The following is a 17,711-nucleotide window of genomic DNA, read 5'->3' on the forward strand; positions in this document are numbered from 1 at the left end:
ACACACACACTCCACACACACACCACACACACCCCACACACACACCCCACACACACACCCCACACACACACCCCACACACACCCCACACACACCCCACACACACACCCCACACACACACCCCACACACACACCCCACACACACACCCCACACACACACCCCACACACACACCCCACACACACACACCCCACACACACACCCCACACACCCCACACACACACCCCACACACCCCACACACACACCCCACACACACACCCCACACACACACCCCACACACACACCCCACACACACACCCCACACACACACCCCACACACACACCCCACACACATCCCACATGCACCCCACACACACCCCACACACACACCCCACACACACACCCCACACACACACCCCACACACACACCCCACACACACACCCCACATACACACCCCACATACACACACACACACACACACACACACACACACACACACACACACACACACACACACACACACACACACACACTCACACACAAGGTGGACAAAGACAGGATGTTCCAGAGATTGGACACAGTAACAAGGGGACACAGTTGGAAGCTGAAGACACAGATGAATCACAGGGATGTTAGGAAGTATTTCTTCAGCCACAGAGTAGTCAGTAAGTGGAATAGTTTGGGAAGCGATGTAGTGGAGGCAGGATCCATACATAGCTTTAAGCAGAGGTATGATAAAGCTCACGGCTCAGGGAGAGTGACCTAGTAGCGATCAGTGAAGAGGCGGGGCCAGGAGCTCGGACTCGACCCCCGCAACCTCAACTAGGTGAGTACACACACACACACACATGTATAAACGTATACATACATACGACCGAAAGAGTCAAAGGGTTAAGTTACTTCGTCAGCAATTTAGAGTGCCACTCTTTGACACTGCTTCAAGAAGTTTCATATACTCCAGCACTTACGAAAACATTGCTGGGACCTATAAATATTTTGTATATATTTCTAGACAGTAGTATGTTCACATGTCAATGTGTTTGTGACTGTTTCATTACTATATCTATAATTAATATTTGCATAACAAAGATTGGCTATGTGGTCACAAGATCTGCTGTGAATTGTAATTATTAGAACTTAAAAACTACATATCACATTGAAGGGAGGAAGTATGGAAGAAGTGAATATTTTCAGATATTTGGGAGTTGACTTGTCAGAAGATGAGTTTATGGAGGATGAGGTTAAGCAGAGAATTGATGATGGTAAAGAGGTGAGTGGTGCATTGAGGTATCTGTGGAGACCAAAAAAAAATGTTACCCGTGGAGGCAAAGAAGGGAATGTACGAGAGTATAGTGGTACCAACACTCTTATATGGGTGTGAAGCATGGGTTGTAATTGCTGCAGCGAAGAGGCAGCTGAAGACAGTGGAGATGTCCTGTCTAAGGGCAATGTGTGTTGTAATTATTATGCAGAGATTTTGTAGTGTGGAAATTAGGAGGTGTGGAGTTATTAAAAGTATTAGTCAGGGTTGAAGAGGGGCTGTTGAGGTAGTTTGGTCATTGAGAGAATGGAACAAAGTAGAATGACTTGGAGAGTGTGTAAATCTGTAAGGAAAGGAAGGAGGGGTAGGGGGCATTCCTGAAAAAGTTGGAGGGAGGGGGTAAAGGAGGTTTTGTGGATGAGGAGCTTGGACTTGCAGCAAAAGCTCCTGAGTGTGTCAGGAATGAATGGAGACAAATGGTTTTCGGGACCTGATGAGCTGTTGCAGTGTGAGCAGGGTAATATTTTGCGAAGGGATTCAGGGAAACTGGTTAGCTGGACTTGAGTCCTGGAAATGGGTAGTACAATGCCTGCATTTTAACCCTTTCAGGGTCCAAGGCCCAAATCTGGAGTCACGCACCAGTGTCCAAGAATTTAAAAAAAAAAAAATTATTTTTTCTTATGAAATCGTAGAGAATCTTTTTGTGAAGGTAATAAAACAAAAAGTACGAAATTTGGTGGAAAATTGACGAAATTATGCTCTTGCGAATTTTGATGTGTCAGTGATATTTACGAATCTGCGATTTTGCTGACTTTGACTCCCATTTTAGGCCAATTACATTATTCCAATCAACCAAATTCTTAGCTATTTCACTAGTATTACTTCTATTCTATCGATTGAGCACAAGAAATCGCCAAGTCAACTGTTTCAACTACAAAATAAAGTGATCGGAAATTGTTAATTTGGCCAATTTAACACAAAGTTCAAAATATTCCAATTTCAAAATATGGTCCAGAATAAACAATGTAGGCATTCCTGGCACTAAACTAACATTTCCTCTGTTCATTAGTTATGTTTTGAGGCTTTACAAATAAATTCCATTTTGATTTTTTATTCACATAATGAATTTTTATTCACACCAAAAAATAGAAGATTTACTGTTATGCAATACTGTAATAATTGTATAAATATCATCACCATATTTGTGAATGTATATTAGACCCACCAGCTGACGTGTATTAGACGTGTGAGGTCGTTTGTTTACTCTTGAATATCGGCAAAAATTTAACATTTCCGCTACTTTGAGCTCAGTTTGAAGCCATTTCCAGTGCTAAAACCAATCAAAATCATCTCTATTTCTGTAATGTCTTCCATTCTATCAAATGAGACCAAGAAATCGCAAATACAACTATAAAAAACATACGAAAAAACACTGCAAAGTTGCTGTTTTAATCGAAAAATCATGATTTCAGTTTTTTTCTCATTATACACAGCGTGCTGCAGGATCTGTTTTATGTGGTGCACACATACCACATAGATGTATTCTGTCATATCTAGGCCCAAATGTACCACTCACAGTTTATCCGAGTGAGCTGAGCTCATGGCGTAGATCTATGGTTTGGACACTCACCGTAAAGCCGTAGATCTACGGGACGGACCCTGAAAGGGTTAAAGGAGGGGTTTGGGATATTAGCAGTTTGGAAGGATATCTAATCTGACATATATAGAATGCCTCTGCAAAGACTGATTATGTAAGAGTGATGGTGAAAGTAATGAATGATGGTGGAAGTTCTTTCTTTATTTTTGGGTCACCCTGTTTCCGTGGGAAACGATCAACGTGTTAAAAAAAAAAATGTGTGAATTAAAAAAAAAAAAAAGAGAGAGAAAAGGTTAAATCGGCAACATTTCTACAAGGGGTAGGACTCCATGTTGCCGTCCAATGACCATCCAGTGCCAGCTTTGCCACCTTATTTCTCGATAAATACTGGCTCCCAATTGGGGGGGTCTTATTGCACAGAAAATGGCCATCTTTGTTTTAACCCTTTCAGGGTCTAGAGGCCAAATTTCAAAGTGTGCACCAGTCCAAGAATTTTCAAAAAATAATAATGTTATTTTTTCTTATGAAATAGTAGAGAATCTTTTTCTGAAGGCAATAAAACAAAAAGTACAAAATTTGATAGAAAATTGACGAAATTATGCTCTCGCGAATTTTGACGTGTGTTACGACTTAATCTTCACCGTAACAATAGGGGCACAAATAACTCCAATTTTTTGTTAGTTTTATTTTATTACCAATCGTTTAGCTTCATTGGTATTTGGTTAGTGAATTAAAATAACCACAAGCAATTATAAATGAAATACTATACAGCAAGAAACCCAATCTTACGTTCAAATTCTCATTAACAGAGTATGATACAATAATTTCAATTAATAACCTACTAATCTCACCATTTAACTCTTTTTAGAAAGGTCTAGGGTAACGAAATAGTTATCTTTCATAAGTGACATGAATTACCAGACTTCAGGAAACTAATGGCAAAGGCAAGACAATAGACTTGGTATAAAGTTTTAGTTTAAGCTAGGAGCTTTGGGTTGAAGACCCGTACCGAGTCAGAGCTAGGAGCTGACTGACTCACTCAACTACTTCATAGTATGACTTCAGCTCGGCCAGAAGGCGACGCGTGGCGTCAATTCTAGAACCACCAATTGGTCACTACAGTAGTGGTTACACATTCGTAATACCTAACCTAATAATAATATAATATAATATTATAATTATAATAATCATGGGGAAAGATATAATATAATACAATATAATACAATGAGAGTACTGTTGATAATTCATACCGTACCCGATAATAATACAGTGGACCCCCGGTTAACGATATTTTTTCACTCCATAAGTATGTTCAGGTGCCAGTACTGACCGAATTTATTCCCATAAGGAATATTGTGAAGTAGATTAGTCCATTTCAGACCCCCAAACATACACGTACAAACGCACTTACATAAATACACTTACATAATTGGTCGCATTCGGAGGTAATCATTATGCGGGGGTCCACTGTATATAGTCGAACCTGCTTTATCTAGCTAGTAATAAAGTGGTTCGTGATATATTATTACAGAACTTATTTTAACCAGGCCTTTTATTTTTGTATATAATGGAGTGAAGTAGGGGCGCGTAACACCTCCCCCCTCGCGACTGACGGTCGCCATTGACTTGTACTCTCTGTGGTGGGTAGCATCTGTCGTAGTAGCAGAGGTTGTAACATAGACAGCAGTCTTACATCATCTCCAGCTTTCTCCACAACATAGATGGTCATAAAAGTACCGACTCATACTGTTAAAATAAAGGTATATTAATAAAAATTTCAAGGCCTAGAGAGGGCATCAGCAATGAGATTGTTTTCCTTTTATATGGGAAATAGAGATAGAGAAGGGTTGAATTCTCAAAGCCCAATGAAGTATTCTCGCATTCTTCGATTTCATAGTATTTATGAAGGTCAAAGGATTGTGATCGGAGTACACCGATATCTGATGGGTAGAAGATCCTAAATATACATCAAAATTCTCTAGGCATATAACGAGAGCTAAGGCTTCTTTTTCTATAGTTGAATAATTAATTTGGTGTTTCTTTAACTTAGAAGAAAAATAAGAAACAGGTTGTAATAGGTCAGAATTTGGAGCCTTCTGTAACAATGCGGCTCCCAAAGCATATGCACTGGCATCTATTTGTAAGTGGAATGGTTTATTAAAATCAGGACTTAGAAATACGGGGGAAGAGGATAGTAATCTTTTTAAACGATTAAAAGCAATTTCACAGTCCTGGGTCCATGAAAACTTTGTTTTTGGACTTGTTAATTCAGTTAGGGGAAAAGCTACCTGTGCAAAATTCGGACAGAACCGACGGTAGTAACCGGCAACTCCTAAAAATCTTGATACGCTTTTCCTATCCTTAGGGGTAGGAAATTCTAAGAGGCCCTTTACTTTGGCGTTCAGAGGAGCGACTTCACCTTGTCCAATCCGAAATCCTAAGTATTTAATTTTCGTCAGGCCAAACTCACACTTGGACAAATTCACTGTAAAATTATGTTTACTTAAGGCGTCAAACAAGGCTTTAAGCTGTTTAAGGTGTTGGGGCCAACTGTCGCTGTATACGACTAAGTCGTCTAAGTAAGCTTCTACTCCATCCAATCCGCCCGTAAGTATGTTCGTAATACGCTGGAACGTAGAAGCCGCGTTACAGAAGCCGAAGGGCATAACGCAATACTTGTATAGGCCACCAGGTATCGTAAAAGCCGATATCTCTTGAGCTCTTGGTGACAACGGGACTTGGTAATACCCTCTTAACAAGTCCAATTTACTGATATACTTAGCTCTGGAGACCTTGTCTATTAAGTCGTCAATTCTGGGTATTGGAAACCCATCAGGTACTGTTACAGCATTGACTTTTCTAAAATCCGTGCACATACGGGAGGTCCCATCTGGTTTGGGGACTAGAATGCACGGGGATGCCCAAGGACTGTTACTTGGTTTTATCAACCTGTGTGAGAGTAAGAAGTTCACCTCTGCCTCTAGCTCATCTTGTTTCTTGGGACTCACTCTGTAGGGAGATTGCTTGATTGGAGTAGGTTCTCTGAGAGTAACATCGTGCACACCCAACGTACACGGTTTTGGGACGTCGTTGAATAGGTGGAGATTTGCCTTAATCAGGGATTTTATTTCGTGTCCTTTGTCCACTTCCAGATTTATCAGTAGAGAATTTAAATTCTTTAACCCTTTGAGGGTTTTCGTCGTACTAGTACGTCTTACGCGTAGGGGTTTTTGACGTACTAGTACTCATAAATTCTAGCGGCCTCAAATCTAGTGGGAGAAAGCTGGTAGGCCTTCATATGAAAGAATGGGTCTTTGTGGTCAGTGTGCACAGTCTAAAAAAAATCCTGCAGCACACAGTGCATAATGAGAAAAAAAAAACTTTGACCATTTTTTTTTAATAAATCAGTGACTTTGCAGTGTATTTTCGTATGGTATTTATTGTTGTATTCTAGTTTTCTTGGTCTCATTTTATAGAATGGAAGACATATTACAGAAATAGAGATGATTTTGACTGGTTTTACAAAGAAAGGTGCCTTGAAATTGAGCTCAAAGTAGCAGAAATGTTCGATTTTTACCAAACTTCAAAAGTAAACAAATCGTGCCAAGCGTGCAATACACGTCAACTGGTGAGTCTAATATTCTTTCACAAGTGCACCAATAATATTTATACCATTTTTTACACTAATGCAGTAGTCTGCATAACAGTAAATCTTATATTTTTTGTGAAAATAAAAATTCAAAGTGGAAAGCAAAAGAATATAAGAGGGGCCTTGAGACGTGAATAATGACTAGAGGAAATGTCATTTTAGTGCCAGGAATGTCTTTCTTGTTTATTCTGGACCCTATTCGGAAATTGGCATCTTTTGAAATTGGCAAAATTGCTAAATTCTGACCACTGTACTGGATAGTTGAATTTCATAAATGAGTGGTTTCTTGCACCCATTCGATAGAAAAAATGGAGTTCTAGCGAAATATTCATGTTTTTTGTCGACTAGTACAGTGAAATTGGCCGAAAATGGGGCTCAAAGTGGGCAAAATCGCCGATGCGTAAACATCGCCGAGACCGCTAACTTTGCGAGAGCATAATTCCGTAAGTTTTCTATCAAATTTCAAACTTTTGGTGTCTTTATGATCGGGAAAAGATTCTCTATCTTTTCATAAGAAAAAATAATTTTTTTTTTTTTTTAAATTTGGCCGACCCTGAGAACGAGTTTCGGAGAGGGCCTGTCGACCCTCAAAGGGTTAAGGCTGTCGAATTGTTCAGAAGAACTGGTATTCCTATCATTTCATCCGAACTTACTGGAACCCGTTCTTGGTTCAGAGGAGTTATAGTAGAAACTGGTGAAACGATTCCTGAATAGGGTTTAAGTTGGTTAACGTGATACGTCCGTTGTGAGTTCTTCTTCGGCGTCCTTACCAAGTAGTTCACGTCACTTAGGCGCTTCACGATTTCTAAAGGACCTTCAAATTTGGGCTGTAGAGTATGTCCCTGATGAAAACGTTGAACCAGAACTTGATCTTTTGGTTCAAATGGACGAAGTTTAGTTCGACGATCGTATTCCTCCTTCATCTTACTCTGTGCTTGTCGTAAGTTTTCGGCGGCCAATTCTCTAGCTAGGCTCAGGCGTTCTTTCATATAGGTAGGAGAGCTCCTAAAAGTCGGCGTTTCTTCCCCGGTCCAAGCTTCTTTGAGAACCTGTACTGGTCCTCTAATTTGATGCCCATATATTAACTCAAATGGCGAAAACTTCAAGTTGTCTTGTTCGCTTTCTCTTAGGGCAAACAAGAGAAGTGGAATACCTTCATCCCAATCTTTGGAATACTGTAAACAATAGGACCTCATCATAATCTTCAAAGTTTGATGGAACCTTTCCACCACGCCTTGTGATTGGGGTCGATAGGCCGTCGCGTAAACCGTCTTGACCCCTAACTGAGCCAAGGCTTCACGGAAAAATTTTGAATTAAAATTCGACCCTTGATCCGATTGAACTTCTCTTGGAAATCCGAAGTGAGAGAAGAACTTAATCAGTGCTCTCACTATTAGGCGGGCATTAATCCTCCTGAGAGGAACTGCTTCCGGGTACCTGGTGACGGTGTCCATGATAGTGAACAGGAACTGGTTGCCCTGCCAAGTCTTGGGTAGCGGGCCGACACAGTCGATCACCAGACGTGAAAAGGGTTTGCCTCTTACTTGTATAGGGTTCAATGGCGCAGGTGGTGGATTATGTGCAGGTTTGCCTACTAGTTGACACACGGAACAGCTTCTTACATACCGTTCCACTTCTTCCTTCATTTTTGGCCATGTGAAGTGCTTAGCAATTTTTCTAAAAGTCTTCTTTTGTCCCAGATGTCCACCTTGAGGACTGTCATGAGCAAACTTACATGCTAAATTTCTAAACGGGGTAGGCAAGACCACTAGATGATCACTTTTAAGAGATCCTAGTTTCTTTTTCAGTAAGTCCTTCTCCCAATAGTAAGAGCTGTCACCTTTAAGGGCTTCTTCTCCCGACACAGCAAGCTTCCTGATGTCACTTAAGGAGGGGTCTATTTAGAGTTCTCTTACTAGATCCTCCTTCGAGAATAAATCTATTTCGGAAACCACCAACTTAGGAACTTTCGTTGAATATGTCTCCTACTCCTACGTCGACGTCGTCCATGACTTCCTCTGATACCAACGGAGAACGCGACTGTTTGGTCATTGCCCGGGTTACTATGCTCAGAGGAAAGAGGGTAGGTTCCGTTCGTCGGGCTTCGATGACGTAATTTTCCTCGGTTGGATTTTCCATAACTATGGGCTCTTTCCATATTCCTTCTTCCGCTAAGTCGTTCCCAATCAATAGGTCTACGTCTTTTATGGGGAAGTTAGTTGGAGACACTCCGATTGACGTCCAGCCTGTAAAAATAGGAGTTTCAACATATAACTTGTACAGGGGTACTTGCGTAGTGGAGCCACCATAAGCTTCCAACAGAGCGTCGAAACCCGTATATGATCTGGCGGGGAATGATAACAGTCCTTCTCTTAATAATGTTAAGTAGGACCCCGTATCCCTAAAGGAATTTACTTGCAACAACTGGCTATCGGTAATTCCTCCTTTGCTTTTGGAAAAGTAAGGACTCATAGCCCTTGACAAGTTTGACGATGATACCCATATTCTGCTTAGTCAACTAGGAGGATCTGTTAGTTTTCCTTGGGACAGAGCGTCTACTCTTGGCTCGGACTTCCTTGGATGAGTCGTAGAGGATATTATTTGTGTGGGCAATCTATATGATGGACTCCTTCCCTGGTCCCTATCACGCTTAAAGCATTGTGATTTGAAATGTCCCAGCTTCGAACAGTATGAACATTTAATTTTTTCCCATGACCTATCTGGTCTATAGGATGGGCTCGATTGAATTTGGTGTTTTACTTCGGGTTTACTTGTTACACGGGAGTGAACGGGTTGGGTAGGTCGCTTACCGAAAGGCTTCGCAGGTTCGGGTCTCGTTGCTGGCTTGATAACCTGGCTGCTTTCAGATTGTACCAACCTCTGGGAAATCTCAAAGTTGTCTGCCAGCGCGGCAGTCTCTAACAACGTCGTTTGCGGATGGCCAACAAGATACTGGCGAACTCCCTCTGGAAAATTTGCATACAAATCTTCTAGTAACATTAATTGTGATAGATCTTTTAAAGTCGTGACCCGAGAAGCTCGACACCAACGTTCAAATGCCACTGCTTTCCCTCGGGCAAAATCTAAATAAGTTTGTCCTGTTTGCCGTTTCATGGAACGAAAAGCTATTTGGTAACTAATAGGGAGCATGTCATATGCTTCTAAAATAGTTCTCTTTATTACGTCGTACTGGACATAAAACTCATATGGTAAGGAGGCGACACAAGACTGCGCCTTTCCATATAGAGACGTGTGCAGCAATGTGGCCCATTTGTCTTTGGGCCAGCCCATTGAACGTGCCTGATTCTCAAAAATTTCAAAGAATTCACCTAAGTCTGTTTCGTTAAACTTAGGTACCATCAGAGCTGCTTTATGTAAGTCAAACCCGGTTACAGTGCTCTTCACGTCTCTTTCTTCCGGAACTCCCTTCTGCTTGGGATTTCGGAAATAATCTATCCTTAATTAGGGACCTAAGAGTCTCAGCGCTATGGTATCTATTATAAGGTATATCTAACTGTCTAGCTATTTGCCAACACATCTGTAATTTTAAAGTGTCAAGAGTAGCCTCTGTTAATTCATCTAATAATGACTTAATTTCTGGATCCATTTTCTTAATTCTCGCAAGGGAGCTTAATTTTAATGCAAAACAAATATGTACTTCAGGGTAAGTAGCTCCCGGACAGACAACCCATTTGTTATGACTTAATCTTCACCGTAACAATAGGGGCACAAATAACTCCAATTTTTTGTTAGTTTTATTTTATTACCAATCGTTTAGCTTCATTGGTATTTGGTTAGTGAATTAAAATAACCACAAGCAATTATAAATGAAATACTGTACAGCAAGGAACCCAATCTTACGTTCAAATTCTCATTAACAGAGTATGATACAATAATTTCAATTAATAACCTACTAATCTCGCCATTTAACTCTTTTTAGAAAGGTCTAGGGTAACGAAATAGTTATCTTTCATAAGTGACATGAATTACCAGACTTCAGGAAACTAATGGCAAAGGCAAGACAATAGACTTGGTATAAAGTTTTAGTTTAAGCTAGGAGCTTTGGGTTGAAGACCCGTACCGAGTCAGAGCTAGGAGCTGACTGACTCACTCAACTACTTCATAGTATGACTTCAGCTCGGCCAGAAGGCGACGCGTGGCGTCAATTCTAGAACCACCAATTGGTCACTACAGTAGTGGTTACACATTTGTAATACCTAACCTAATAATAATATAATATTATAATTATAATAATATAGGTAGTAGGTTGGTAGACAGCAACCGCCCAGGGAGGTACTACAATCCTGCCAAGTGAGTGTAAAACGAAAGCCTGTAATTGTTTTACATTATGGTAGGATTGCTGGTGTCCTTTTTTCTGTCTCATGAACATGCAAGATTTCAGGCACGTCTTGCTACTTCTACTTACACTTAGGTCACACTACACATACATGTACAAGCACATATATACACACCCCTCTGGGTTTTCTTCTATTTTCTTTCTAGTTCTTATTCTTGTTTATTTCCTCTTATCTCCATGGGGAAGTGGAACAGAATTCTTCCTCCGTAAGCCATGCGTGTTGTAAGAGGCGACTAAAATGCCGGGAGCAAGGGGCTAGTAACCTCTTCTCCTGTATATATTACTAAATGTAAAAGGAGAAATTTTCGTTTTTCCTTTTGGGCCACCCCACCTCGGTGGGATACGGCCGGTGTGTTGAAAGAAAGAAGAATTATAATAATCATGGGGAAAGATATAATATAATACAATGAGAGTACTGTTGATGATTCATACCGTACCCGATAATAATATATAGTCGAACCTGCTTTATCTAGCTAGTAATAAAGTGGTTCGCGATATATTATTACAGAACTTATTTTAACCAGGCCTTTTATTTTTGTATATAATGGAGTGAAGTAGGGGCGCGTAACAACGTGTCAGTGATATTTACGCATCGGCGATTTTGCCAAATTTGACTCCCATTTTAGGCCAATTACATTATTCCAGTCGACCAAAGTCTTAGCTATTTCACTAGTATTACTTCTATTCTATCATTTGAGAACAAGAAATCGCCAAGTCATCTGTTTCAACTACAAAATAGTGATAGGAAATTGGTGATTTGGCCAGTTTAACACAAAGTTCAGAATATTCCAATTTCAAAATAGGGTCCAGAATAAACAATGCAGGCATTCCTGGCACTAAACTTACATTTCCTCTGTTCATTATTTATGTTTTCAGGCTTTACAGATGAATTCCATTTTGATTTTTTTTATTCACATAATGAATTGTTATTCAAACCAAAAAATAGAAGGTTTACTTTTATGCAATATTGTAATAATTGTATAAATAATATCACCACATTTGTGAGCGTGTATTAGACCCACCAGCTGGCATGTACTAGACGTGTGAGGTCATTTGTTTACTCATGAACATCGGCAAAAATTTAGCATTTCCGATACTGTGAGCTCAGTTTCAGCCATTTCCAGTACTAAAGCCAATTTAAATCATCTCTATTTCTGTAATATATCTTCCATTCTATCGAATGAGATCAAGAAATTGCAAATACAACTATAAAAAAAACATACGAAAAAACACCTCAAAGTCGCTGTGTTAATCGAAAATTATGGTCTCGTTTTTTTTTTTCATTATGCACTGTGTGCTTCAGGATTTGTTTTATGTAGTATACACATACCACATAGATGTATTCTCTCATATCTAGGCCCAAATTTACTACTCACAGCTTATCAGAGTGAGCTAAGCTCATGGCGTAGGTCTACGGTTTGGACCCTCAACTCAAAGCCGTAGAACTACGGCATGGACCCTGAAAGGGTTAAAAACATAGATCTACATTTGGACAGTTAAAGGGTTAATCTGATAACTAAATTGCCATTTCCGAGGCACTTGATGACCTTGGAAGAGTTTACTGCTTATCCGTGATTATAATAATAATGTCTTAGTAGTAATTACAAGTCCATTATAGCATTTTGTGTAAGCATTATCATTTTAGAAATATTTGCAAAAGGTAATTTAGGACAAAAAATTTTCAGTTTAGTATTTTGCTCTGTAGACTAACTTTTTTTTTTTTTTTTTTCAACAAGTCGGCCGTCTCCCACCGAGGCAGGGTGACCCAAAAAGAAAGAAAATCCCCAAAAAGAAAATACTTTCATCATCATTCAACACTTTCACCACACTCGCACATTATCACTGTTTTTGCAGAGGTGCTCAGAATACAACAGTTTAGAAGCATACACACACAAAGATACACAACATATCCCTCCAAACTGCCAATATCCCAAACCCCTCCTTTAAAGTGCAGGCATTGTACTTCCCATTTCCAGGACTCAAGTCCGACTATATGAAAATAACCGGTTTCCCTGAATCCCTTCACTAAATATTACCCTGCTCACACTCCAACAGATCGTCAGGTCCCAAGTACCATTCGTCTCCATTCACTCCTATCTAACACGCTCACGCATGCTTGCTGGAAGTCCAAGCCCCTTGCCCAAAAAACCTCCTCTCTCCAACCCTTTCGAGGACGACCCCTACACCGCCTTCCTTCCCCTATAGATTTATATGCTTTCCATGTCATTCTACTTTGATCCATTCTCTCTAAATGACCAAACCACCTCAACAACCCCTCTTCTGCCCTCTGACTAATACTTTTATTAACTCCACACCTTTTCCTAATTTCCACACTCCGAATTTTCTGCATAATATTTACACCACACATTGCCCTTAAACAGGACATCTCCACTGCCTCCAACCGTCTCCTCGCTGCTGCATTTACCACCCAAGCTTCACACCCATATAAGAGTGTTGGTACTACTATACTTTCATACATTCCCTTCTTTGCCTCCATAGATAACGTTTTTTGACTCCACATATACCTCAACGCACCACTCACCTTTTTTCCCTCATCAATTCTATGATTAACCTCATCCTTCATAAATCCATCCGCCGACATGTCAACTCCCAAGTATCTGAAAACATTCACTTCTTCCATACTCCTCCTCCCCAATTTGATATCTAATTTTTCTTTATTTAAATCATTTGACACCCTCATCACTTTACTCTTTTCTATGTTCACTTTCAACTTTCTACCTTTATATACATTCCCAAACTCATCCACTAACCTTTGCAATTTTTCTGTAGAATCTCCCATAAGCACAGTATCATCAGCAAAAAGTAACTGTCAATTCCCGTTTTGAATTTGATTCCCCAAAATTTAATCCCACCTCTCTCCCGAACACCCTAGCATTTACTTCCTTTGCAACCCCATCTATAAATATATTAAACAACCATGGTGACATTACACATCCCTGTCTAAGACCTACTTTTACCGGGAAGTAGTCTCCCTCTCTTCTACACACCCTAACCTGAGCCTCACTATCCTCTTTACAGCATTTAATAACTTACCACCTATTCCATATGCTTGCAACATCTGCCACATTGCTCCTCTATGCTTTTTCTAAATCCATAAATGCAATAAAAACTTCCCTACCTTTACCTAAATACTGTTCACATACATGCTTCAATGTAAACACTTGATCTACACATCCCCTACCCACTCTGAAACCTCCTTGCTCATCTGCAATCCTACATTGTGTCTTACCTCTAATTCTTTCAATTATAACCCTACCGTATACTTTTCCTGGTATACTCAGTAAACTTATTCCTCTATAATTTTTACAGTCTCTTTTGTCCCCTTTCCCTTTATATAAAGGGACTATACATGCTCTCCGCCAATCCCTAGGTACCTTCCCCTCTTTCATACATTTATTAAACAAAAGTACCAACCACTCCAACACTATATCCCCCCCTGCTTTTAACATTTCTGTCATGATCCCATCAGTTCCAGCTGCTTTACCCCCTTTCATTTTACGTAATGCCTCATGTACCTCCCCCACACTTACATTCTGCTCTTCTTCACTCCTAAAAGATGGTATACCTCCCTGACCAGTGCATGAAATTACTGCCTCTGTTTCTTCCTTAACATTTAAAAGTTCCTCAAAATATTCTCGCCATCTACCTAATACCTCCATCTCCCCATCTACTAACTCCCCTACTCTGTTTTTAACTGACAAATCCATACTTTCCCTAGGCTTTCTTAACTTGTTTAACTCACTCCAAAATTTTTTCTTATTTTCATTAAAATTTCTTGACAGTGCCTCTCCCACTCTATCATCTGCTCTCCTTTTGCACTCTCTCACCACTCTCTTTACCTTTCTTTTACTCTCCATATACTCTGCTCTTCTTATAACACTTCTGCTTTGTAAAAACCTCTCATAAGCTACCTTTTTCTCTTTTATCACACCCTTTACTTCATCATTCCACCAATCAGTCCTCTTTCCTCCTGCTCCCACCCTCCTATAACCACAAACTTCTGCCCCACATTCTAATACTGCATTTTTAAAACTATTCCAACCCTCTTCAACCTCCCCACTACTCATCTTTGCACTAGCCCACCTTTCTGCCAGTAGTCGTTTATATCTCACCCGAACTTCCTCCTCCCTATTTTAATTATTCATACGTAAACTTGAAAAATAAGCAAAAAGTTTTTAATTATGTCTAAATGGGAAATCGTTGGGTATTTAGCAATGGCATCATAGTGTACAGGTACCATCCAACTTACGATGAAGTTCGGTTCCGATAAACCGGTCGTAAGTCGAAATGGACGCAAGTTGAACACTACTGAATAACAATATCACATTTTTGTAATGACTTTATTTTATTGTTTTATTTCAGTATTTCATTTTTTACTTTACTTTTTTTGCTGTTAGTACTGTATTTTATACTGTAAGGTTTAGGATAAACACTGTGTACAACACAAACACTTGTTCATTTCCCAGAAATTTGGCATAGAAAGCACGGTTGTAAGTCGAATGAATGGTCGTATGTCGAGCAGGTCGTAAGTTGGATGTTGGGTGTACTATGTTGAAATTTTAAATATTCGTTAATTTTTCATAAATGCTTGTTTAGATTGTGAGTACTAAATTTTTTGCTCGGGTGATGGCGTAAATAATTTAAAAAACATGCAATACCCATAGAGTGAACATTAATATCTAGCGGTGAATATCGTATAAAGTATAAATACATACCATACGTGAAGCCTTTTCACCAATTTGATTTTTATTTGCAGATTCGTGTTGATCACCGCAGTGAGTGCATCCATTTTGGAGCAGATTTGAGCGAATCTCAGCGTGAAGATTTACCAGAAGGTCCAATGCTTCAGTCTTTACCTTCTGAAATGATTCGTTGTCAGCTGGTGCAGATGGGTTCTGCTCTGCAGTCATGTCTTGACCTTATTGTTCCAGACAATAAAAAGGTAAGATGTGTGAGCATTTAACCATAAAGTACCTTAAAAATTGGTTGTATGTCTAGAAAAATATTCAGAAAATATGATGCCTTAGAATTTTGATTAAAAGGAGTATGAGGATCTTATTGTGTATAGATATACTTTATAAACAGATGTGAAACAATGAAACAATAGAAAACCTTTGCATTATTGTAATTTTAAGATTGTATTAAAGTTATCGGTGGAGCAGAATGGCCAAAAAATTGCAACTGTTAATGACAAGTTTAACAATGTTCATTGGTGTTGTTTGCACTGCTGTTTCCTGGTGGGGTGCAGAATGCTAAAGTATTAATAAATAATTATTTCAAGTAAAGTGTAAGTTCACATTTGAATGTTTCTAAATATGAAATTTTTGTGTCATTTAGTTTAACCCTTTTGCTGACTGTGCTGTAGTACTACGTAATGAGCTCAGCTCGCTCAGGTAAGCTGTGAGCAGTAAATTTGGGCCTAGGTATGAGAGAAAGGGTCGACACTGTAAGTGTGCACCATATAAAAGTGCATAAAAAAAAACGGCGACAGTGTTTTTGGTTTAAAACGGTCACGTTGCAGTGTACTATTTTTGTGTGGCTTTTATGGTCATATTCTTGGGTTTCTTGGTCTTATTTGATAGAATAGAAGATATATTACAGATAGAGATGATATTGATTGGTTTGGGACTGAAAATAGCTTGAAATTGAGCTCAATTTAGCAGAAATGTTCAGTGTTTGCCTATGTTCAAGGATAAACACATCACGGGTCCAGTGCACGTCATTTGGTGGGTCTGATATGCGTTCACGAATGTGCTGATATTATTTATACAATTATTACAGTATTACGTAACTGTAAGTCTTGTATTTTTTTAAGAAAAAATAAAAATGGAAACATAATTAATGAACAAAGGCAATGTTATTTTAGTGCCAGGAATGCCTGTTTTATTTATTCTGGACCCTGTTTTGAAATTTGTGTAAAATTGGCCAAATTACCAATTTCTTGTCACTTCATTGGGTAATTGAAATAGTTCTTTGGGAAATTTCTTGTGCTCAGGCGATAAAATGGAAGACATACTAGCGAAATAGCTAAGAATTTGGTCAACTGGAACTATGTAATTGGCATAAAATAGGACTCAAAGTTGGCAAAATCTCCGATGCGTAAATACAGCTGACAGCAAAATTCGTGAAAGCTTAATTTCATCAATTTTCCATCAGATTTCATACTTTTTTTTTTTTTTTTTTCCTCAACAAGTCGGCCATCTCCCACCGAGGCAGGGTGACCCAAAGAGAAAGAAAATCCCCAAAAAGAAAATACTTTCATCATCATTCAACACTTTCACCTCACTCACACATAATCATCATTTTTGCAGAGGTGCTCAGAACACAACAGTTTAGAAGCATATACGTATAAAGATACACAACATATCCCTCCAAACTGCTAATATCCCCAAACCCCTCCTTTAGAGTGCAGGCATTGTACTTCCCATTTCCAGGACAAGTACGGCTATAATTACTTTAATTACCTTCAGAAAAAGATTTTCCACCATTTCAGAAGACAAGTTTCAGATCTGGAGTCTGGACAGTAAAAGGGTTAAGTACATATTATACAGTGAAATGTGAACAGATCTAAAAGCTTCTGGGCAGTTCTCTTGCTAATTAAACAGCTGAGTTTTACTTTTGTTTTCTCCCTTATGTTACTGCAGGTCCAAGCATATAAATGTTTGTGGGAAGATACTTGGGTGTCATGCACGTTCCTGCTGGCAACAATTGCAGATGCATCTAATCTTTGCTATAAATAATGGAATTGGCCCTCAACCGCAAATTTCTAGATAGTTTGTGGTTTCATGCATGCAAAGATGCATTAACTCATAAGGTGTGGCATACACAGAAATAAAATATCCTGCACG

General features: G+C 39.3%; 1 protein-coding gene across 1 annotated transcript in view; it reads left to right on the forward strand.

Annotated features, from left to right (window-relative positions):
- Positions 1-17,711, forward strand: part of eIF3a (eukaryotic translation initiation factor 3 subunit a) — a 221,254-nt gene that overhangs the window by 43,382 nt on the left and 160,161 nt on the right. The window contains exon 10 of the mRNA XM_070081388.1: positions 15,620-15,805. Within this exon, the coding sequence (XP_069937489.1) occupies positions 15,620-15,805 (186 nt within the window). The remainder of the gene's footprint in view (positions 1-15,619; positions 15,806-17,711) is intronic.

The sequence above is a fragment of the Cherax quadricarinatus genome, chromosome 6 (genome assembly GCF_038502225.1).
Source record: "Cherax quadricarinatus isolate ZL_2023a chromosome 6, ASM3850222v1, whole genome shotgun sequence".
Taxonomy (NCBI): domain Eukaryota; kingdom Metazoa; phylum Arthropoda; class Malacostraca; order Decapoda; family Parastacidae; genus Cherax; species Cherax quadricarinatus.